At 52.2% G+C, this 24,173-nt stretch overlaps 2 protein-coding genes across 2 annotated transcripts; both read right to left on the reverse strand.

The window, feature by feature from the left end:
* Positions 1-1,203: 1,203 nt before the first annotated feature.
* FATE1 (fetal and adult testis expressed 1) lies at positions 1,204-7,107 on the reverse strand. The gene is made up of 6 exons (XM_049872954.1): positions 7,005-7,107; positions 5,885-6,041; positions 2,875-2,956; positions 2,606-2,697; positions 2,132-2,210; positions 1,204-1,335 (listed from the first exon to the last, which is right to left on the reverse strand). The coding sequence occupies exons 1-6, from the start codon at positions 7,105-7,107 to the stop codon at positions 1,204-1,206; spliced, it is 645 nt and encodes a 214-aa protein (XP_049728911.1).
* A 6,853-nt stretch (positions 7,108-13,960) lies between these two features.
* PRRG3 (proline rich and Gla domain 3) lies at positions 13,961-23,751 on the reverse strand. Its single transcript, XM_049873415.1, is given in 4 exon segments — positions 13,961-18,895; positions 19,249-19,383; positions 20,721-20,758; positions 23,700-23,751. Coding segments are annotated over 2 exon segments (588 nt in total). The 5' UTR covers positions 19,309-19,383; positions 20,721-20,758; positions 23,700-23,751; the 3' UTR covers positions 13,961-18,367.
* Positions 23,752-24,173: the final 422 nt, after the last annotated feature.

The raw sequence follows: 24,173 nt of genomic DNA on the forward strand, positions 1-24,173 counted from the left end.
TCTCCTAGCCCTCAGGGGATCCCTGCTTTTTGGCGCCAGTTTGGAGGGGGCAGGGAGGCTTCCAGTTCTCCCAGACCCTCTTGGCTCTCCTAACTAGAAGCACTTGATCTGGGAGGCGGTCCCCTCCCTATTCCACAGAGGTGCTTCCTCTGCCCCCGCCCCTTCCCTACCCCGCACCCTCTCTGCCTGCTCTGGGACCAGAGGGGATCTCCCAGCATTTCTTCATCAAGTGTCCATGGCTCTGTCTTCAGCAGGCACTGGCTCCAGGGTCCACGAGAGCTGTGTCCCACAGGGCTAGCAGGAGGCCTGCAACCTCTCAGAAACACTGTAGGCCCCAGAGTGTAAGGGAGGAGTGGAGGAACTCCCTCATTGGACAGGGGCACACTAAGGATCAGAGGAGGGTGGCATCCTCCTTGTGAGGAAGAGGCAGCTCTAGGACCCAGGGCTTCTGCCTCCCTCAGCAGCCTACCTTCTCTGGGCCCTTTCTCACACTCTCTCTGTGTCTGTCTCTGTGTCTCTCTGTCTTTGTCTCTCTCAAGCACATACACCTAGTGACTGACACACCCTCTTATCTCCAGATGGGGAAGCCATGAGAAATGTTAGAGGCTGGGGAAGGTCCCTTTAGCCACTAAAGCCAATGAGAAAGTTCTGCCTTCTTGCCCCCAGAGAGATGGGAATTTATCCCTTGGTCCCAGGGTAGGACACCAAGCACACAAGAACCCCGACCACCAGGATTTGTTGCTCTTGCTGCACTTTTATTGTTCTCTCTGCAGAGCGCGATGTGGAAGGAAACGCGGGGGGAATACAGAGCCAAGCTCAGCCCACAGAGGGATGGAGCAGAAGGAATGCTGAGGAAACAGAGGCAGGAGGGCCAGCCCAGGCCTACCTATGACACGACGAGGGCCCAGATCCCAGATGTTGCCTGTCACTGGTGTTGCCGTGGGAATGGGGTGCCCCTCCTCACCCTTTAAAGAGGTGCCATTTTGCCCCCTCGGACTTCCTGGAAGCCAACCTCCTCTGCTAGGACTTCTCAATGGGTGGTCGTGACTCCCCCAGGCAGGGGGCCTAGCCAGAGTTGAAAAGTGGCCCTGACACTGCCTGGGGCTGCTGGGGGTGGCGAGAGGGTGGGCAAGGGCTGGCGAGCGAGAGAAGGAGAACAGGGGACAGAAGCGAAGGCTCAGCAGTGCTCATCAGCTTGAAGGTTCAATGGCGCATCCACAGCCACAGGTTGACCACGCAAGCCGACGCCAGGATGATGAAGAACAGCGTTTCCCTGTTGTACCAAGTGGTTCCCTCATCCTCCAGGTCTTGCAGACGCCCAGTGATGACACGCAGCTGCAGGGAGACCAGGAGTGGACAAATGAGCAAGACTCATCTCAGGAGCCCAGGGCACAGCAACAGGGGAGAATGAAGTAAGAATCGAAAGGAGCTTTGACACTCTTTGGAAAGTCAACTGCCTCTGAGTGGGCAGCAGGCAGCCTAGCTGGAGGGCATTCAGGCCCAGGGCTGGGATGGGCCTGGGGGCTGGGGTGTCAGTGTCCTCGGGCCCAGCTTCCTCACCCCTCCCTTGGCATTACTGAAGTTCTTTGGAAGAAGTCAGTCCCTTCCAGCTGTGCCCAGGGAGCCAGGGAAGGGCTTGTCACCCCTGGGGTCCCAGAGTGAGTGTCCCAGAGCAGGGTGACTCAGTGGCAGAGGGGGCCATGGAGCTGCCGCCCCTGCATGCTCAGCCCTGAGCAGGAGGAGGCCGGGGCTTGGTAGAAGGAGGTTAGCCCCTCCCAGACCTTGGCATGTCTCTCTGGAGGCACCTCTCTTCTACTCTTTTGTTCCTTGTTCCTCCTCCTTTCCTGGTCTCTTGTTCCCTTCCAGCATCTCAGGGGTAGAGGTAGATGCAGGGTTGGGCATCCAGACAAGGCACTGAAGCCATAAGGACTGGGAGGAGGAAGAAGGGAGCCTGACATCCCCTCGCTGCTGCTAGAGGGCAAGATGATCTTAAGGGACTACTAAACATCAAGGGGGTGGCCTCAGAGCAGTCGAGGACCCACCTACCCTCAAAGTGGGGCCCTGGGTGAGTTGAGTCACCACAGCTGAATAGCCACCACGTCCTGGGGCCCCCTACATGGCAGATGCTCACCTGCCTTCTCATGACTTCCATCTCCAGCCCATTGAGCTCTTCTAGGCCAATCTCTGCCAACAGATCTGTCTCTGGGTTGCTGGCAAATAAGAAAAGACAGAGGGTCAGAGTGGCTAGTGTTCCCAGGCAGTGCCTAGCAGGGAACACAGAAAGTCCGTGAGGGCAAGCGCGTAAGGTCAGGGGCTTCTCTGGATGGTGACTCTCTCAGTCCCCAGCCATCCCCTTCCCTGGCAAGGAGCCCGGGGGCCTGAGGGCTAGGGAGCCGCAGAAGCCTCAGTGGGCAGTGGGCCAGGAGGTGCAGGGTCTGGTGAGGAGACACCAAAGGCCCCGCATGCCAAATATTGGTCAGCCGCTCACAACTTCTTTCTGGCCAGCCGACTTATTGGCCCTCAGCCCCATTCTGGCCCCTGCCTGAGCGTCCAAGGCCCAAAAAGCTCCAGCTTTCCTCTCACTGGTCCCGGGTAGCCTCCTTACCGCTCATAGTGGTACCGCACGCCTTGGAAGCCCCCAGGGTACTCCTGAGCATGGGCATCCCCATGGCCTGACTCTTTCGCCGTTCGGTGCCCCTGAGGACAGGAATGGTCAGTCAGAGGAGGCTGCTCAGCCTTGGCCCAGTGGTGACGCTACATGTTCCCCGGGACCAACGGTGCACCCCATGGGGAGTCACGTGGCCCTGGAGCCTCTGGAATCAAGGGCTGGCAGATTCAGACAGCTGGGAGAGTCTGGGAACCCCACCCCCATACGCTTCTCAGGAGCTCCTGGCCTTCTTCTAGGTAGAGGAGCAGTGACGTGGGCGGGTAGGCATCAGCTGAGAGTCCCAGCAACCTACAGAAGGAGAATGGAAAAGCTGGACTTTCAGCCAAGGGAATTAAGGCTTGCTGAGGAGACTTCACTTCCCAAGGTCTCAGGAGAAGTGCTGGAGCTGAGGGTAGAACCCTTGTTTCCGGGAAACCACAGACTCCCTCTTGGGGTGAGCCCGGCCATTGCCGTAGTGTTTGTTTTCTGTCCATCTGCTAATGGTTCTCCTGAGTCTAAGTCTCTCGCCCAAGCTCAGGACATGGGTACGCCTGTCCCTTCGAAGAGCCAGTGTGGGGCTGAGAAGCAGAACATGGCTCCCAGTGCCAGACTGGGTTCAAATCAGAGCTCTAGATCCATGTCAAGATGGACTCGTTCTCCAGCTCCTGTTTGAACACACACACTTACCACACGCTGGGCCTGTGCTGGGTTCTAAACCCTTACCGATATCACATCATTTAATCCTCATCACAACCCTATGAAACATTGTTATTAATACTTTTTATTTAATACTTATTAATAATTAATTATAATAATTGTATTAAAGTTTTAATTACACCATCATTACCCCCATTTTGAAAGATGGGGGAAACTGAGACACGGAGATGTTACGTAACTTGCCCAAGTCACACAGTTGGTAAGTGCAGAACAGTAATTTGAACCCAAGACATTTTGCTTCAGAGATTGTGCTCTTAGCCAGTACATATTGAACACTGCTGCCCCTTAAGACTCTATTAAAGTGACAAGAAAGAAATCTAAATGGTACAAATCCATAAAGGTACAGGGTGGGAAACAGAGGCATTAACTGTTCACCCTTCTCTCCCCACCTGGCTAGCAGCCAAGCACTTACCCTCAAGCCCAAACCTGAGCAAAATGTTGTTAGGTGCTGTCGAGTCAATTCCACCTCACAGCGAGCCCACGTGTGTCTAAGTAGAACTGCCCCAGAGGATTTTCAAGGCTGTGACTTGCTGTAAACAGATTACCAGGCCTTTCTTCTGAGAAGCCTCTGGGTGCGTTTGAACTGCCAACTTTCTGATTAGCAGCCAAGTGCTTAACCGTTTGCACCACCCGAGTTTCCGTCGGGGGTGACGAAAAGCTTTTGGAAATGGAGTGGTTGTGCAACATGGCGAACGTAATTAATGTCACTGAATTGCACACGGAAAAATGCCAACTATTTTATTGTATATTATTTTAGCACAATTAACTTCTTAAAAAATGAACAGGCAACCCAAGCTCATCTGCCATCTGAGGTAATTTACGTTAACAATATTAAACTACAAAGTGGAACAATTTCGGCATAAAAGATGTTCACGGGGACTATGCCACCGTGCTCCGTTTGTTGTCATAATGCAAAACGCCCCTTTTTCCTAAGGAGCACAAAGACATCAGGGAGAATTTTCTGTGAACAGAAGTTCACAGTTATGCTTTGTTATTTTTGTTATCTTAAGATAGCTAAAAAATAGCGGTGAAAGGACAGTGGGTGTCAAGGAGACCCAGCACTCTAAGGGGAGCTTAATCAGCAGTCTCTCAGACACCAAACCTCCAGACCATCCTTTGATTTTCCAACTGATTGGGATCAGAAAAGAAAAAAAAAAAATTGAGAGATTTGAAGGCAAAAGAAAGATGAGTGACTAGTGGCCGGTTTTGTTGTTTGTTTGTTTGTTTGTTTGTTTGTTTTTCTTTTGAGGTAGCCTGGTTTGTTATTAACATATCAAGATAATGAGAATTGCCGTAACCACATCTCCAGATTGATGATGCCCTTTCTTCCCATTGCCCATGATAAGGAAGGCCCCACCGTTCATGAAGAGTTGTTGCCTTTTTGATTTTTAATTTTAGATACTCTCTACTTGGCATTGCATACACTGTAAAGCATAAAACTTTTATGTTAACAGGATCAGCATTAAGAAAATCTATGAACTGTGCTAAGTCCCAGCTTCCTTCCATCAATTGTTTTTATTTCTATGTACTTTTGAAGGCATGCTATTTTTTTTTTTTAACTCACAGGATAGTATTATTATTATTTGTCTTCAAATGCTATGGTTTTCCCAGAGGCACGAACAGTTTCGTTAATTCTTTTATTTTCAGATAGATAGGTAAAATTAATAAATCAAGTAGCATACTTCATTTCTAAATTCAATATGATGTCTGTAATTTTTAAAACTGCACTCCTCTAGTCCTAATAGCTAAATTTCATTAACCCAGTGGTGACATCTCCCTCAGTCTCAGGGGCACGGGTCGCATCCTGGAGCCTGTCCTGCAGGAGCAACTTGATTTGGCTTTGGACACGGGAAGCCAGTTCAATATTTCTGGCTTATTTTCATTCACAAGCTGTCTCTGACTTGGGAGACCTTTTTCTTTTTTTCCATTGGGGGTGGGAACATTTCATCATTTACTGTAACTAATTCCCTAGAACGGTCCGGTCTCCTTTCCTCTAAAAATGATTGCCTTTTCCCAGTATCCTTTGCAACAGTGTAACTGCCATTTTTTCTAGAATGTTCCCTCACCCACATTGAATGTAGCTTAAAAGACTGGCAACAGATTTTTGTGACTCACGTGATTGGATTTCCTAATGGCCAGGAAGCATAGAAGCCTCACTTGCCTCACCCTAGTCCTGGCCCTGAAAGATTGATAGTTCAGATTTGGGGCTTTTTTTTTTTTTTTTTTTTTTTGGTTTTTTAAATAAAATAAAGTGCCATTTCACACATTCTATAGTTATACAGAGTAAAGTTATATGTACTCCCCAAGCAATATATGTTTCAGGCATTCTAGACTCCCAAGGGTTGAACTTCAGCTTACCAAAGGACGACCCTGAGCCTCCTGCAGGTCCTCCCAACCCTCAGTTTCCTGCCTGGCACACAGAAGCTTCCTCCTACCCCCACCTCAACATCTGGCCTTGGTCCACCTAGCATGGTCGACTGTAGCCCCTACAGCCAGTCTACCCAATCCCAACTCTGTCACCGAGTGCCAAAGGTCCCATACAGTACCGCTTTCTTGGGTCGGGGAGCATTCGTATTCCAAGCTGGTGAGACTCCAGTCGAGCCAGCAGCCTTTGACTCCAACTTCTGTCGCCGCTGGGAGCCAGCACCCAGGGACCGGAACCCACGATCCATCATTTCTAGGAAGAACAGAGGCCCCAGGAATAGCCATGGAGTTTGTACCAGGGCTTCCTAGGCAAAGGACACACCACGAAGAGAACAGGGCCCCCAAACCTCTTGAGGATCAAACTGCGCCATTCACCCCTGTCCAGCGAGTGACCCCAGCTCTCAGTTCAAAAGCTCATCAAGTATTTACTGAAGGCCCAGTACCGGAGAGAGAGCAATGACTAAGAGATAAGACCCCAGCAATCAAGGAATTGACTGTCTGTGAGTGTTTAAAGAGGAGTGGTTGTGCAAAACAGAAAATAATTAATGTAAGTTCAAAATAAAGAGATAGAGGCACCAAAAATGATGAAAATGGCAACATGATGGAAGGAAAGGACTACTTTTAGGAATCTAGGGAAAGAACATCCCAGATAGAAGAAATAGCAAGTATACAGGGATTTGGTATTGCTGTACTGCTGTGAGGGAGGCACAAGCTCAGGGTGTGATAAGGACAAGCATTAATGCAGAGTGGAGAGGCCGCTGTTGTGTGTATACACCACAGCCTGAGGCACTGAGGAGGGACCCTGGTGTCGTGTAGACCAAGGTCAGGCAAGGCACTAGAGGAGTGGGAGAGAGAACTGGTCTGTGCGGTCTTGTGACTCGAGTCTTCTGAATGTTTTGCAATCACTGCAGTGGTGGCTTGGACAAGGGAGAGACAAAGGGCACACACATGTGGCCCCCACCCTCCTCCCTCATGGGTTGCTCTGGGTTCAGTGACATAATGCGTAAGCTGCAAAATGCTCATATCATGAACCCCTGTCCCCTCAGCACATAAATATATGCACACCAAGGCACACACACATACATTCCCTCACACAAGTACAAACACATATATGCACACACATGAGTGTCCACCCAGGCACGTGTACACCTCCTCCAACACACACATGCCCAGGTGCCAACCACCTCAGGGAAGGGACGTTTTAGGGCATCCTCACCTGTCATCAGCTGCTCCTGGCTTGGCCCTTTGTCTCCAGGACACCGCTCTTCTGCCAAGGACGCTTCCATCTCTTCCTTGAGGCTAAGGGGGCCTCCTGCCATCCCAATCAGCTATGGCCAAGGACGTGCAAGGTGCAGGGCCCAGAGAGGCACTTGGAAATCCACCTCTTTGAAGGGTGGGAGCCCCAGAAAGATATACCCAGGCCTGGGGGTGGAGCCAGACTCCCTTTCTGGGCTCAGGCCTTGGGCCCAGCACCTTCTGTTCCTGCTGTATCTTCTTGGCTGTGTTCGAAGCCTTCTCCCCTGCTACTCTGTAAGCAACTCAGGAGAAGAGATAAGACTTCTCTGCCTGTGGGAACTGCTCTGACTCCTGGGTCTCCTGCCATGGCCCACTGGGGACGTGGCGGGGGGGGGGGAGTCCACCCTCCATCATGGTTAGGGAGAGGCAGGAATAGGGGCAAGGCCCCAAAGTCAGGCAGCAGCCAAAGCAGGGCTAGCTCCCAGGCCAGTGGTGGCTTCATCCAGTCTCCCACCCCCATCCAAGAAGGAACTCTCAGCAGAGCACACCCTGCCTCCGTACCCAGGGTGCCTATGCAGGGGAGGCAGCCTTTCTCTGACCTGGGTCCACCTGGGCAGGAACCATGAGAACCAAGGGAGGGAAAGGCAGGCCAGGAGGGACCTGCCTCTAGCAACACGGCTCCTGCATGCAGGAGGTTGGCCAGTGGCCATGTGTGAGTGGTGGGCTTCAGACCCAAGATCCCAATGGGAGGCCAGGAGGCCTGAAGCTCTTCCCCTCCCAGAGACCAGACAGTTGACCCTGGAGAGGAGAAGGGGGCCCAGAGCACATCTGGCTTATGTGTGTGTATATGTTTGCAGTTTTTTTCATACAAATGAGGTAATACGCTACATGGTTTTCTGGCACTTACTTTTTAAGCGAACAGAGGGCCTTGGGGATCTCCCCACGTCAGAGCAGATCAATCTCAGTTCTTTCAAGATAGCCCAGCTTCACGTCTGTGTATTGTTCATACACTTTGAGCTTTTGGATCCGGTGTCTTTTCTAAACAATGTAGCAGTGAGCACTCCTGGACAGGCCTCCTTGCACATATGTGCCAATGTGTTTGCAGGGCGGGTGCCTCGAATGGAATTAGAGTTCTAGGCTATATGTAAGGAGCCCTGGTGGTGCAATGGTTAAGTGCTCAGCTGCTAACCGAGGGGTCAGTGGTTTGAACCCACCAGCGGCTCCAAGGAAGAAAGGCCTGATGATCTGCCGTCAGAAACATTTCAGCCTAAGAAACCCTATGGGGCAGTTCTACACTGTCACGTGGGGTGGCTATGAATTGGAATTGACAACACCCAACAAGAGGGTATATGTGGAAGAAAGGCCTGGCGATCTACTTCCGGAAATCAGCCAGTGAAAACCTATGGAGCACAAGGACCCAACCCTAACAACAACAGGGTCTCTGTGTGTATGATTTTGACCAATATTGTCAAAGCCCCATCCAAAGAGGCTGCACACAGTGGGGGCCCACCACAGGGAAGAAAGTGTTTGCTTCTTTACGGCCTCATCAACAGAAGACATTATGAGACTTTCTAAAAGGCATCATTATGATGGGTGAAAAATGATATCTATGTTATTGTTGCTCTAATTTATACTGCTTTAATTATGAATAAACCTGAGCCATTTTTCATATGTTTATTGACCTTCTGTATTTCGTTTCCTGCGAACTATCTCCTGGAGGGCTTGGATCTTTATTAAAATAAGAGCTGTTTTATTAAGCGAAAGGGATAAGGATGAAAGCGCTCCTTCCCCTCAAGCTTAGCATCTCCAAAGAAAACATATCATCTTCTCCCCTAAAGGCAGTCGTGAGCACAGAGGCCCCACTGGGGACCAAACAAACCCAGTTAATTGCATCCAAGCTTTTGCTGATATCTAGAGGGCGTTCAGCCCCCACAGAGTCTCTCTCTGCCTGCACACCTCCCTATGTACCTGCCCCCAGTCTGGCTGCCACTCACTCTCCACTGCCCCTGTCAGCAGCAGTGGAAGGCAGAAGGGACCCAGGCCCAGGGCCAGAACTGCTGAGAGTGCCTCCTAGTCCTGGTACGGGGGGATCTTAAGCAAGTCACTTCCCCTCTCTGACGCTCAGTGGCCCCTCATCACACAGAGTAGTGGGCGAAAACTCAGATCCAGTTGTCAACTGTGTTTCATGGCTTCTGGAAGGTACATTTGGGGCTGCCTGGGCTTCAAGGCAGACCCCAGACCCTCTGCATCATAAAAGTTCTGGTTTGGTCACTGACTTATACTGGGGTCCCATGCAAGATATCATTCAAGCTGAAAGTCCTGAAGGAAAGTACAAAGCCTTTGGATGTGAGGACCCCAGGGCCTGCCTCCAGCCCTGTTCAGAGCTTCTCAGGCAGCTGCAGCTCCGAGCAAACCCAGAACTTCCAGGCACCTGGGAGCTTCCTCTACTATTATTAATGAAACTAGGAACCTGTGAACAATTCTCCCTCCTTCTCCTGGATGCAGCTGGTACTGCGGTCACCCCTCACCCCTGGAGCCCTAGGGCCCTCCCCTCAGCTGGAGAGGAAAGGGGCCCAGGACTAGCAGAGGCCTTAAAGAGACAGAGGGACAGACAGAGGGGCAGACACAAGGTCAAACCACAAGGGCTATAGCTGGCCCTGGGAGCAGAGAGAGGCAATGGGCAGTGACAAGGCCACCAAGGATGGCCCGCAGGATCGACCCCATGGGGAGAGGGCTGCCAGAAGGAAGTCACAGGGAGCCCCTTGATCTCCAGGTTTCTGTGTTGAATCAACTTACTGGGTGCTGGGCGCCAGGGATAGAAACCAGATCCCTGTCCTCACAGAGCTCATGCTCTAGGGAGCAGAGCCAAAACAGGCCAACAGGAAGGAAGCTCATGGGTCTGGAGGGAAGTGGCAGGGGCCTGTCTTTGGGGAAGTCATGCCCTTAACCCCGCCACACACTGCCTTACTGGCCTCTGTCAATCTGAGAGGGCCCTAAAGGGTGACCTGGTCCAACCACTGTCCCCTGTCATCGGATTGGTAAAAGAACCTTCCTGCTATTGAGTGGAAGCACTCTTGTGAAGTGTGGGCATGAGGCACCTGGATGAGATGCTCAGTGGCTCCCTGAGCCTCCAGGACCCTTCACGGAGGGGGCTGCCTGAGCATCCGGGGTGGGACCGAGCTATGAAGACTCCTGGGTACCTCAGGCCTGGCCTGGAGGTGGAGCAAAGAGCAGCACAGAAGGTGGAGGGGGAAGAGGAGGGCTGCCTCCCAGCTCTTTTCTCTCCGATCCCCCCTCTCTGAGCCTCAGTGGCCCCTCTTTGCACAGAGCAGAAGGCTAAAACTCAGATCGGGTTGTTGCCAACTGTGTTTCATGGAGACTTGAGCCAAGGGCACCTAGCCAACAAGGAAGAGGTGGAAAGAACAGTGCAGAGCCCAGACACTGACCAGCTCTAAAGCCGAGCTGTGAGCGAGCTGGAGGAAGACGTGGGGAAGGAAGGAACAGAAGGCAGAGGTGAGAAATGCTGTTCTGAGAAGTTGCATGACAAGTGCAGTGAGGCCAAGCCTCCGTTTTACAGATGTAAAAAGAGGGGCTTAAAGAGGGCCAGGGCATGACCCAGTTCACTTAGCAATTCAGTGGTACGGCTTGGGCAAAGACCAAGGTCTTCTGACTGGCAGCCCAGGAGCCTTGCTTGACCAACAGGAGGTCCCATGGAGGGACTGGGCCTAAAGGGTTTGGAAAACATCCTCTAACCCCATCCCTCCCAGATTGCCAGCAAAAAGGTTGCAGCTCCACTTCCTGCTCGCAAGCAGTGTACACCAGGGAGGTAGGGTGGTGAGAGCCTGGCTCTGGAGTCTTACTGCCCCCCTTGGGGTTTGAGCCCTGACTCCCCAATTCTTAGCTGTGTGACCTAGGCAATTGACTTTGCCTCTTTGTGCCTCAGTGGTCCTACCTTGAAAAGGGGGCTAAGGGGTCATTGAAGGGAAGGGACTTAGTTCCTGGTACAGAGTTTGTGCCTGATGCACATGAGCTGCTAGAACTTCCACATGGCCTCCAAGGCCTTCCTGCACTTACAAAGGACAAAGTGTCCATGCCCTGCACACGGTCGTCCCTCCCCTGGGTGTAGGATGCATCTCCAGCTCCGTCAGCAGTCTCCGTGCTTTCCCAGGCCCTCAGCTTCTCCCCCACGCCTGGACGTTTCTCTTCCATACATAAACATCTTCTTCACCTCTTTTGCCAGCACTGGGCTGTGAGCTCCATGAGGGCAGAGACTTTGTCTGCTTCCTTCTCTGTCTCCCCGCCTGCACTCAGCACAGCACAGACACATGGTAGGCACTCATTCAAGAGTAGTTGAGTTGGAAATGACCACAGCATCTTGTCTCACTCATGCTACTGTCCTTACGCTGCTCCCTGAGAGTGTTACCCATGCCATGCACACTGTCTTCACTTTCTCACCTCCCAGACTACTTGTTCTAGTCCAGCGACTCACCCACCGTCAATAAAACAGCCCCTTGTCAAAGGTCAACAGTGCCCTTCTGATTGGTCAACCCAAAGAACCTGCTTTGGTCCTTGTATTCATTTCCTGGGGCTGCTGTCACAAAGGACCACACACTGGGTGGCTTAAAACAACAGGAATTTATTGTCTCACAGTTCTGGAGGCCCGAAGTCCAAATTCAAGGTGTCAGCAGGGTCGTGCTCCCTCTGAAGGTTCTAGGGGAAGATCCTTTCTTGCCTCTCCCAGCTTCTGGTGGTTGCTGGTGATCCTTGGCATTCTTTGACTTGCAGACACATCACTCCAATCTCTGCCTCTGTGGTCACATGGCCTCCTTCCCTCTGGGCTTCCCCTAGGATCATGTTCATCGCATCCCATTGCTATCGCTTGTTTCATGCCCCCCATCCAACCCACCACTGCCTGAGCTCTAAGCAGGCATGATCCACAGCCTGGCTTGAGGCAGGAACACACCTGGCTTGTGGAACCCTGGGCTCTGTCACCACCCACTTCTGCATGTCCTATCAGCCCCAGGACCCAGGGGTGCCTGGACCCGCTGGCCCACCCACAGTGCTCCTGGGATTCAGCACAATCTGTCTCTACTTTTACAGCATATATAGCCTGGGGGAACTGAAGGCAGCATGAGGTTGAAACTCCTGGAAGAAATTATTGAAAGTCCCTGTTATTCCAGCTGCCAGTTTTGTGACGCCTGAAAACAACATGTTTTGTCTGTTACAAAAAAAAAAAAAATCTGAGGAGGCGCAAACATTTGGTCTATTCTTCAGGCTTTGGGATCTCACACCACTCCCCACAGATGGACCCCAGGAAAACCATCCTGACATCCACTTCTCCTCTCCCAACCCCACCTGCCTGTTAGGCCTTTGGCAACCGTCCCACGTCCAGTTGTTGCAGGGAAGAACTGGTTTCAGACTGGCCACAGTGCCCCCGTCTTTGCCAGCACCTCAGAGAAGCCATGATTTCCACCCCCTAAGCTTTTCCAACAGAAATCGGAAATTATCAAACAATATCATTAACATCGGACTCGAGTAAAATTTTGCTGTAAGATCATTCAAAAACTGACAAATTCAAGCTGAATACAGAAGAGGACATAGAACCAGGGATATCAGTGCTGATGTCAGATGGATCCTGGCTGAAAGCAGAGAATACCAAAAGATGTTTACCTGTGTTTTGTTGAATATGCAAAGGCATTTGACTGTGTGGATCATAACAAATTGTGGATAACATTGCGAAGAATAGGAATTCCAGAATACTTACTTAGGCTCGTGAGGAATCTGTACATAGAGCAAGAGGCAGTCATTCTGACAGAACAAGGGGATACTGTGTGGTTTAAAGTCAGGAAAGGTGTGAGTCAGGGCTGTATCCTTCCACCATATCTATTCAGTCTGTACTCTGAGCAAATAATCCCTGTCCCTGACTTGCCCACCCTCTACCAGGAATTCAAGTGTCGTGGCTCTGGCACCGGTGACTTTTAAGTGCAGCAGGCGGATAGGAAAGGGAGGTTCCAGGCCCTTGCATAGTGTCCCGAGGGGGACTTTGGAAGCCTGGGGCCACCCAGGAAGCGTTAGCTTCCTTTTATGGGCTAGCTGGGGACTGAGCCACTATCTAGAATGCTAGTCTCGGGGGAAAAGGGCCCAAGTTCAAAAACCATGTTCAGAACATGACCCCATCTGTGTGCTGAATAGCCTTCATTTGACTTCCCAGCATCCCCAGAAGGTTGGCATCGCTCGACAAGAATGAAACTCAAGGCTCTGGCTGCCATCCATGGCATTTAGCCTCCACATTAAATTCTCAGTGCCATCGTCTCATCACTGCTGGGACTTTTCCAATTCAAGTGCGGATCACTGTCATGGCCGGGGGCTGGCACGGTCTGTGCTGTGACTTCCCATGGCTCTAGTTCACTCCACATCAACAGCTGGGAGTCCTTTGAGGCTCAAAGCCCACTTCCTCCCTGTGGGCGCTGGGACATCATTGCACTCTGAACAGCCCCTGGCCCTAGCCACCTCAGAATTCAGGAGCCAGGACAAAGCTTAAGTGTCCTGTCCCACCTACGTGGGGCGGAGGACAAAGTCTCCCTCCCTGCCTTCCCCAGCTCTGAAACCAAGCAGACCATCCTTCTAGCAAGGATCCCTCTGTTTGCAACCAGGGGTTAGGTGACAGGGAAGTTGCTAACATGATCTGTGACAGATCTTACTCACCTCGTCCCAGGAGGATGGGTCCAGAGATCATCTTACACAGCTTGGGGATAACTTAAGGACTCTGGACATGTCTGCTTCCTCCTCCTAACCTGGTTTAGGCTGTTTCCTTATCTACTTCTGGCTTTTGGAAAAACAGGTTTGGCCTCCAACCATCCATACCTCATGAAAGTCATAGACAGGCATCAACAGTGACCCAAGATGGACGAGGCCAGGACACAAGTGAATGCCATTGCTCTTTATTATTATTAGTGATTTCTTGTACAGAAAGAGACAACGTTCAACAGCTAAACTCAACAACTTTAAAAAGAGAGAGAGAGAAATCAGAAGCAAGCATGTTTGCGGCCCCAGGCTCGAGTGAAATCCTGCCATATTGTTGAGTGTGCAGATGTCCCAGCTGACAATGGTCACCACATGAACACGAGCACAGTTTAAAGTGGGACAAAAGTGACTCTATTTCACAGACATCATTCCAATAGGCTCAGTGGCACATAGCAGGGTTTCTATTGTCACGAATTCACAATAGCAGGGTGAAATAGCAGGTGGGTGCAGGCCTGGGAAGGGGACATCTATAAGGGGAGACTGACTGGGAGGCTAAGGAGTTGGGGATTTGTCTCGATCCTGGATGTCTGTGGTCCTGCTTGGACCCAGAGGATGGGAGAAGGGCAGGCACCAATCACCAGTCAGTTGGCAGCACAGTGCAGCAACTGGGGATGCAGTGAGCCCGAGGGGGTGTGGTGTTTGGATACCTTTGCCAGAGAAATTCTTGCTCAAGAGGGAGAGACTCACTGCCCACAAGCCTGTGAAAGCAAAATCTCCTTAAGTTTGCAAGTTTGGGGGCGAATGATGAGAGGGCTAGTCTAATACCAAAACGTGTGCTTTTACAGACTCCTTGGAAAGCTACACAGGTGTGCTACTTACAACTACAGGTGAGTTCACAGACTCTGTTACTCGGAGGATAAATAAAGGAGTAGGGTGAAAGGCGGCAACACCCAAACATTGCCATGGTGGAGAGAGAACCAGAGATCATCCAGGACGGAAGGAGCCTCACACACAAGAACTGCTAAACCCCAAAGCTGAAGGCACGGTGACGGGATCCTTAATATCTTCAGGCCTTTATTTGCAAAAGGGACTCATTTTCAACTGGATTCCTCTTACACAGAAGACTCTGAAATTTTACTAAAGGGAAAAATATTTCCAATATTTTCACTCAGCAAGGCTCACAGAATAACTGTGAATTCTCTTAAGCTGCGATTTGCTCGAAGTTCTGAGTTAGTGGGCTTGAAATGAGTGGGGTTTTAGTGGCGTCGCAGGCAGTCTGATTACAGTACTCATCTTAAATGAGATAATTACACTGATTAGTATTAGTAGAGTGTAGTGGGGAGGATGTGTTTGTTTCTTAATCGGCACAGTCCTGAAATGGAGCCTCATTACTTGTCAGGCTGAAACCCAGCTTGGCACCTCAGCTGTGAGCGTGAGTATACATACCCAAGACAGCGGACACAGTCCTAGAAAGACAGAGCTGGGGGTATAGGGAGCCATGCCGGCTCTCTTGCTCTGTCTTGGACAAAGGAACATTCTAGAGGCAGTGTTGGCTTTTTTCTCATCTTCTCGGTGCCATTTGGTCAAAAAGTCTACTCTGGCTGGGGGTTGGGAGTCCTCCATTCACTGAGAGAGGCAAACCATCTGGCTCCAAAGACTTAACAAAAAGACAATGTCACACCCGGAATCCCTCCCATTTGGGCCACCAAAAGACAACGTCCAACAAATCAGGCTGATGCCTGGTTTCCAAAGCACCCAATGGAATTCACACGAGTGGCAGTGGGGTTCTTGTGGAGACCGCTCAGTAATGCGTTGACATCAGCCAGAGAGCGACACAGGTGTGCTGGTGGTGTTCACATGGGCACGGCAGCCATGCCTCTTTCTCTTGTGCTTTCATGCGGAAACCCGAGGTGAGGGGCAGAGGGGGACGGACGTGATGGTGGTTCTTGTTTTTAAAAGTCTTAAAAAGTTTTTGGTTGAAAACAAGTGACAGTCCTATTTCAATTAACTTTTTAAAGGCTTTTCTTCTTTTTTTTTCCTTAATGAAAAATGTCTAAATAGCTAGCTCTCCCCCCCTCATTCCCAAAGTCAATAGTCACATGCCTTTCCACACAAAAAAGGAAAACAAGGCCCAGGAGTGCTCAGATAAACATGTGAGAAAAGGCAACATGCACACGTATACACACACATACACACAGACACACAGGCCCCAAGACAACAAAAATGTAGCTACTCAGGGTTAATATTGTATCAAATCCAAGTCCATACAAAGACAGAGTTCGAAAAGTATGTACAGGGCATTCTTAAAGGCCAAATGTGCACCACAGGAGTCATGCCCACTGTGTACTGTACAGCCTTTTTCCTACAATATGCTTCTAAACATCCCAGAGACTGCAGCCTCAATCAACCTCGAAGAATGGAGAATCCACCTCAAGCACCTGAACCAAGACCACAGAGCCTCAGTTGTCCCAGGCTGTGCCAGGGCCTAAAGAAACTGACTCTAGGTTCTTCCCAGGGGCCTGCATTCAGCCTCTGAAGGACACGGACCTGCCCTGGACAGGCTGTTCCCCAGGCGCCTGCTTCCTGCTCTTTCCCATCTCCACCCAGCCCCAAGCTATCCAGGCCCTCAGCAGAGAAGGGCTCCGCAGAGGCCAAAGGCAGTAGGCATTGCTTGGCATCCTCCTTTTGTCTCTGGTCAGCGGGGCCCAGGCCTAGCTCTCTGCCAACTAGAGAGGAGGCACATTGGGGTAAGTGTCTTCTCATGGGCTCCCAGGTCACATGCAGGCACCTGCCTGAGGAAATGCTGGGACAGTGGAGCTGCCTTCCCTAGGCCCTCCAACATGGCCTCCTCCACCATGGAAAAAGAAGGGGCTTGTTAGGTCAAAACTCCCTTTGTGGAAAAGGGCTGGAGTGCAATGCTCGAGTCCCAGGGAAGGGAGAAGAAGAAATTAAAGGTGAAATGCCACGTGGTCAGCACCTCTGGCATTAAGGAAACCTCGGGGGTGGGGGAGGGGACTGAAAGGGCCAACTGGCAGGAGACTGACTCCCTAGGTTGAGGCTCAACATTTTCAGCTTGGGGCCTCCCAACCTCCTCAGAGGCATATGGGGGCCTCAGCTAATACTGATCCACTATAACCTACACATTTTTGGAAGAGTCTTCCTAAGGGCAAAGCTCATGGGCTCCCTGGTGCTTCAAGCACTTCACAGACATTAGCTCAGTCAGCTTCCAAAGGGCCTGTGAGGTGAGGGGAAGGAGACCCCTAGCCATAGGTCAAGTCATCCATGCTGCTGGTCTCACTGGGATAGGAACACAGCCCTCTAACTTTAAACACATTCCGTGGCAGGCTCCCAGGACCAGAGGGGTCTCCAGAAATCATCTGGGGCCTCAAGGCAGAGCTGTATTCCAAGGCCAGGCCCCACTGCCCACTGTGGAGAGCTCTTTAGACAGCAAGAAGCTTGTCAAGCCTGTGTGATTTCAACTGCTGTGGTTGCCAACAGACCCTGGCTGTGCACTCTTTAGGGCCCCTTAAAGATGTGCTACATTTTTTAAAGCACCACAGAGGAAAAATGGTTTGGCTCTGAGGCCAGGAAGAGGGAGGTGGGGTGGGGGAGGCAGTGTTGACAGTGTCTTACGCCTGGTCACTGACAGCCACAGAAAGGAGTTACTGAAAACAGACCAGCCCCTGGCAATGACAGAGCAAACCTCAGCTGGGCCTTCCACCCCGGGTCATGGGTCCCCCCCACCTCCCCACAAAGAAATAAGAAAAAAGGGACACTTTAGGATCTTCTCCCCAGCTAGGCACCATCATTACGGAGAAATCACTGATCTGAAGTTCAGGTTCAACACATGTAAAGGGAAGTATCCTAAATGTTCAAAGCCAGAGAGCACAGGGCTGTGGAGGCCAAGCTCATGGGTCCAATGGGCTTACAGGCCAGTCACCCTGCCAAGGAGAACACTTCAGCTCTCCGCCCCAGAGCCATGTATCAGACGAGCTTGTTCTGACAGCTGCGAGGACGGGGGAAAGAGCGGGGGCTATGCCAGGGCAAATCTTGCACACTAACTGGAGCTCAGCCCATCACTGGAGGTTGTGGGCAGGGTCAGCACAACGGTTTTCCCCATGATGCAGTGCTCTGGCCCAGCCCAGCCAGGACAGAAAGCACAGGACTGTTAGGGAGAAGGGGGGAAGGAGTGCTAAAGGACTGGCCTCTTGCCTGAACCTCTGTGGTTGGGATTCCAGACCCAGACAGGTCGTCCAGTCAGCCCCACAACCTTGGGTCTGAGCCTGTGGACATATGATTCCTTTGGCATAAGAGAAGCCAACCCCTGACAGGTGCACAGGAGGGTAGGGGCATGGGGGCATCCACAAGAGCTGGGCTCTCTGGTCTGTGACTCTTCCCAGGGCACTTTGACTCATGCATGATCCCTACCCCTGATCCTCCCCACCCTGTCGCTGCTAACTGACTTCCTACAAAACCACGGTTATGGAATTATTTGGCAACAAGGAGGCTAAGGCTGTTTTGTGGTGGCACAGTCTTAAAAATTGTTAAAAGAAAATCGAAGACACCTGAAGGAGGTTTCTACCCAGGGCCCTCGTGCCACTATTTATCTGAGCCAGGGTTGGCGGCCACTATCTCCTCATACTTTGGGGGCGGGTCGCTGTAAGAGACACTGGCCTCCTCACTGCTGCTCTCCTGGGGAGCCGTCACCTCCTCGTAGGATGGGGGCGGGGTGGCACTGGACAGTCTGGAGAGGGACAGCTCAGGGAGGTACAAGGTATTCTCGAGCCGGACCGTGGTCCTGGCCCCACGACTGGGTCCCAGCACCACGTGCGGGTTGCTCCCTGCTTCCCGGTGCCCAGAGGACTCAGCCAGACCATGCACAGTGCCGCGGTACACCATGACCCGGGGGAGGCTGTGCCCAGCGCGACTAGCAAGGTACCGGTTCTGAGCATAGGAGGGGTGATGGCGGGTGGCCTTTTGCAGCTGGCACCTCCAGATGATGAACAAGGCGATGACAATTAGCAGCGCCACTCCCAGGAGGGGCACCACCACATACATGGTGTCTGAGCTCTACACGGGGTTCCGGACAGAGTAGACTGCGTTTGGGTACCCCTTCCAGAACTCCATCTGCAAAAGAAGGGCAAGAGTCACTGGCATCTGGAGAAGACGGGCACAGTGGGAGGCTCCCTAAGTGCCCATGCCACAGGTGGGCTTCAGAGGCCCTCGGGAAGGCCAGTCTGCCCATCCCTTCACACCTGATCATCCTCAGGGGGACCCAAAAGACAAAGGGTAATGCCCCCAAGTGAGGAGGACTCCAGGAGTCAAGCAGTTGGAAGGGTAAGGACACTCCTCTGCTCTTCCATGGCTTCCCTTCAATGCTCCCCATTTGGCTGAGAGTCCAGGCCATGTCCTCGGAATCCCGAGGCCGATGCTGCTCCCAGCCCCCAGCCCCCAGCCCCCAGCCCCAAGGTGGTACGTGCCATCTGCTCTTTGTCCTCAAACACCTCCTTGACCTCCTCGTAGCTGCAGATCTCTTCCATGCAGCTCCTCCAGGAACTCACTGGTGTGAAGAAACCACTTCAGGATGGAGTCGGCATTCCTGGCCTCCAGAAACACTGAAGAGAGAGTGCAATGAGGCTGGGGATGAGGAGTGCCAGGGCTCCCTCGAACCAGACTGCCCAGAGGCCGAAGCATGATTACAGAAGGCATGAGGCCTAAGGGATTGAGGAAACACCAGGCTTCAAAGCGCCCCAGACAAGGGTGGGGCTGACTTCCTGTGACACTATGATAATGCCATGGACCTATAAAGCGTCCAAACCAAACCAAACCAGTTGCTGTTGACTCTGACTCATGGCAACCTCATGTGTGTCAGAGGAAAACTACTCCATAGGGTTTTCAAGACTGTGACCTTTTAGAAGTAGATTACCAGGCTTTTCTTCTGAGAAGCCTCTGGGTGGACTGGAACCCCCAATCTTTATGTGAGCAGCTGAGCGCATCAGCCGTTTGCACCACACAGGAACTCCTCAGCAAGGGTCAGGCCTCTGAGACACTGAGAACCAACTCAGTGGGGAATGCAAGCTGCCTAGGGATGATGGGTGGGATTTTGAACATTGAGGTCATGGATGAGTAAGTGCCCAGTGGCCTCTGCACCACCTAGAGAAAAAAAGCAGAGCCCTTATCTTGAAGAATTTATTGTCCTTTGAGGCAGCTGCTGGTGGGGCCAAGGCCAGCTAGATCCATAAGACTCCACCAGGGTGGCATCCCTCTGCCCTGTCATCAATTGCCTTGCCCAAGACGACCAAAAAAAAAAAAAAAAAAAAAAAACCAAACCCAATTCCAACTCACAGCGACCCTATGGGACAGAAGAGTAGAACTGCCCCATAGGGCTTTCAAGGAGCAGCTGGTAGAGTCAAATGGCTGACCTTTTGGTTTGCAGCCAAGCTCTTAACCGCTGTACCACGAAATCTGGCTGGGGCAGATCAGGGCACTGGGTAGACATTAACCTGAGAATTCCTCTGGGAAGGGCAGAGAGCAGATCTATTTGGAGTGCACAGATCCCTCTTGCAAAACTGTCTTTGGGTAGTGGCCATCCCTACTTATCCCAAAGGGAAAAGCCCGGCTACAGTGGGGCTGCTGGTGTGGATGGGCTGTGCACCCCATGAGCCTCAGCTGAGACTCTGGAGGGTGAAAGGAGAGGTGGCATCGGCTCCTGTATTCACCTAGAGTTGGGACTTCTTGTTCTTATGGCAACAAACCCCCTCTGTGCTCATGTCAGTGTCTATCCTAGTGGCCTGGGTAGGTGCACATCTACCAGGAGCCAAGTGCCTGGGATGGGAAAGGAGCTACTTAGCCAATCGGGTGCTGGCCACAGAGCCCCCTGGGGAGAGGAAGGCTTTTCCCATGAGCTCCTAGGCATGGCCTCCACCATTCAGCCTGGGCCTGGAAAGCTCACCAGCCATGATGATTCCTCAGATCCAGTGTCTCACTTGCCTGGTGAAGGAGAAAAGAAGAGTCACAGCAAAATCACACCCAGAGCCCTATGGGGCACCCATTTGGCCCTGGGATGTGCCCAGCCCCCTGGCCTGGGGTCAAAGGTCAAAGAGCACCTCCATGCGGCCACTCATAGCTCTGTGCATCTCATTCTTCCCCAAGCTCCTCCTAAGAGGCACCCTAAGGCCTAACAGAGCCCAAAGCAAAGCTTTCCAGTATGTCCCCAAGATTGTATTCTAACAGTCTAGACAATGTGAGGGTTAAAAAGAGAAAACTCCTACAGGGCAAGGCTCTTCCTTCCTTGCTTCCCTCAAGACACTTCAGAATTGGAAAGACCTTTGAGACAGGTGAGCCATGACGCCCAGAGAGACTGGGGACTTAGACAAGCTCATGCCAATCCACAGTGACAAAAACAAGACCTGAATTCAGAACTAATTTTGATCCCAATGAGAAGTCCCAGATACCTCTAATGACAAACACAGTCCTTGATAACAGGCAGCACATGTTTAAGAAGCAGGCATTGGCAAAAGCTTTCCATGGCAGTCACCACCATCTTAAAGTCACAGCCCAGCTGGGACTAGAGAAACCTGGAGAAACCTTCGAGAACACGTGCTTTGCAGGGCCAAGCTCCCCCATGCACAACACAGTCACCTTCTTACTCGGCCTGCCCAAATCCGCTAGTCCCAAACAAGCCCAGATGACCTGCTGTGTTCATAGTTCCCAGACAAGGCAGCAGAGTACCTGGAATCTTCCGGAAACAGGCACCTCTCCTGCCTTTGCACTAAGGAACACTGCAACAGAGCACCAAGACATTTATTTAAACGATCAGCAGTGAGAAGCAGTGCCTGGAACGTAAGCTGTTGTTCAAAAGCCTGTCTCCTGCTCAGGAGCTATCCAACCAGATGGACGCCACGGAGGCAGAATACTGTTCACCCCCGCAGCACTCTCTCACTCACACACGTATTCCTGAGCACTGGCCACGCCATCCCCATCTGGTAGCAATCACCCTACCTCTCCCCTCTCTAAGCAGCAGCTCTGGTTTTATGACTAACTGGATGCAGGACACATGAACTGTGTAACCCATTTTGCTACCCTTTTTGCCCAGGCTGCCAGGAAGCTCAGCATTAACACTGACATTGACCGCCAAACAAGGACGCATTACCAAATAAGTAAGGTACTAAATAAAGAAAAAAAAAAAAAAGGTACACACGGGCTTAATTGTGCTTACTAATCTGTAGAGCACAGTTTCACCTGGTTTTCACGTCTTTTAAACCCATATGAAATTGTTCACTATAGATTAGTAAGTGAACACAATTAAGCCCGTGCGTACGTTGCTTACTGGGTAATCCGCCTCTGCTGCCAAGCACAGAAATCCTGGAAACCCAGCTGCTAAGCACATATGCCTCTTTCCAGCGACATGGTCTATAATTTTCTATTTATGTTTTCAGAGTCTCACTGTATATTTCATAATATGTCTTCTAATCCTTTTGGCAAACAGGTAGGATCTAAATCATAACTCAGTTTGAAGTGAAAGGTAAAATAGCAAAGCTAACATCCTTCTGGGGGAAACACCATGTCTTGGGGCTGCTCCCTTTTGAGAATAACCCTCACCAAAAACTCTGTGTGCATTTGTCAACAGACAGCCTGCCATCATGAGAAAAGCTGGCCCTCAACCTTTACAAGAGCAAAGACACAACGTGATCTCAAACTCCTCTTCCATCATAAATCTCTGACGTTGTGCTAGAGCCAGCACCTCTGTGGGGTAGGGTGTAGGCATGGCCTGCCTAACAGCAAGTTGTTGACAGCACAAAAATGGAGGTGTTGTGTCAGGGGTTGAAACAGATGGGCAAAGCCTTCACTGATAAAGGAGGACAGAAAATAATACAAATTTCATTGATTATTGAAGAGAATCATAGGGTTTTTTTCTTTTGAATTTTTACACAGAAAAACCACATAACAGTTTACACACAGCCACCTTCTGTTCCAAACATGGCCGACTTGGTGCATGCATGCACACCCACACATGTCATCGCCTGAATGTGTGTGATCCTGACACCTGCCTGACACTTGTGGCAGTCATGAGTTCATTGGTAAGCTCCCAACAAGCCAGGAGCAGCCCCTGGTTAGCAGCTCACCTGGCATGGCCTGCCCCATTAGCCATTCTGTAGTCGCCACCACCACTGCTGCTGCTGCTGGTGATAAGGCCTCCTCTCTGCCCTCCCCAAATGTAGCGCCTGCTTTTTCCCCCTATAAATACACCATCAATAGACTGTCACTATGGCAACAGGGAGGCAGTGTGAGGGCTCCACGACAGAGACTGCTGCTGCAGTCAGGCAAGGCTATGTCCCTCCTGCCCCTGGTGGATACGTGTGCTGTTGAGAGGCCCAAGGCGTTTTTAACCCACTCCCCACAGGAAACATGGCTGAAGCCCGAGGGGTGCAAAGGAAGGAAGGCAGGGGCCACCACAAAGACCTCCCTTAACCCCAACCCAGGCCCAAGCTCCCAGATCACTAGGCTCTGGGACGCCACTGCTCCCAAAGTCCCTGACATGGGGACCAGAGGCCACCAGAGCACCTGGTGTCCAAGATATGGCCTCCAAAGCACTTCTCCAAATCCTAGCCCTTGGTGTCGCCTTCTCTCAGAACCGATCTTCAGGCCAGGCTTCTGTGACCTCCAAATCTCATGACTCATCGATCCACCCGTGAAACGGCCACTCCCAAATTAGGCTCAAACTCCAACTCTGGGGTCCCCTTGCGCTCATGCCAGCCCTGAAAGTGCCTGTCCTCGCCCACTGTGGCCTGCCACAGCGCCCTGGCCCAGCAGCACTCTTCCGGTGCCTGGCTGGGCCTCCAGATCCTCCCCCACAGTGCCTGCGCCCAGCTCTTGGCCCTGGACCCCGAGCCTGCCCTCGGGGCTGGGCGCCCAACCCCACTGGCCTCACCATTCTCCAGGCCCAGAGGCGGCCGCTCTGCCTGCACACGCAGCCAGCCACCTCGCCGCGCCTCACCGCCGGGCCCTGTCCCCGCCCACCTGCTCCGGGTCCACCGGGTCCTCTGCCCGGCTGCCTCCCGCCCCTGCCACCCCGCGGCCTCCCGCCGCCCTGGGCTCCGTTCCGCCGCCCAGGGTCCCAGCCCGGCTGCCGGGCGACCAGGCCCTGCCCGTTACCTCGGACCCCGGCCCGCTCGCTCGGGCTCCGCCGTGGTCCCCCCGCCCCGCTGCTACCCCCCGTGCGCCTTGGCCACCGCGCCCCTGTCTCCAGACCGGGATCGCCGCGCTGCCTTGCGTCCCGGGCCTTGGCGGGGCCAGGACGGGGAGAGCGAGGGCAGGGCCGCAGGCCGAGAGTGCGCGCGCTGGGCCAGGGGCGGTGGCGCGCACCCTCCCGCGCACCCTGCCCCGCCCACTCGCCCCCCAGGCA

Source organism: Elephas maximus, chromosome X (genome assembly GCF_024166365.1).
Source record: "Elephas maximus indicus isolate mEleMax1 chromosome X, mEleMax1 primary haplotype, whole genome shotgun sequence".
Lineage (NCBI taxonomy): Eukaryota > Metazoa > Chordata > Mammalia > Proboscidea > Elephantidae > Elephas > Elephas maximus.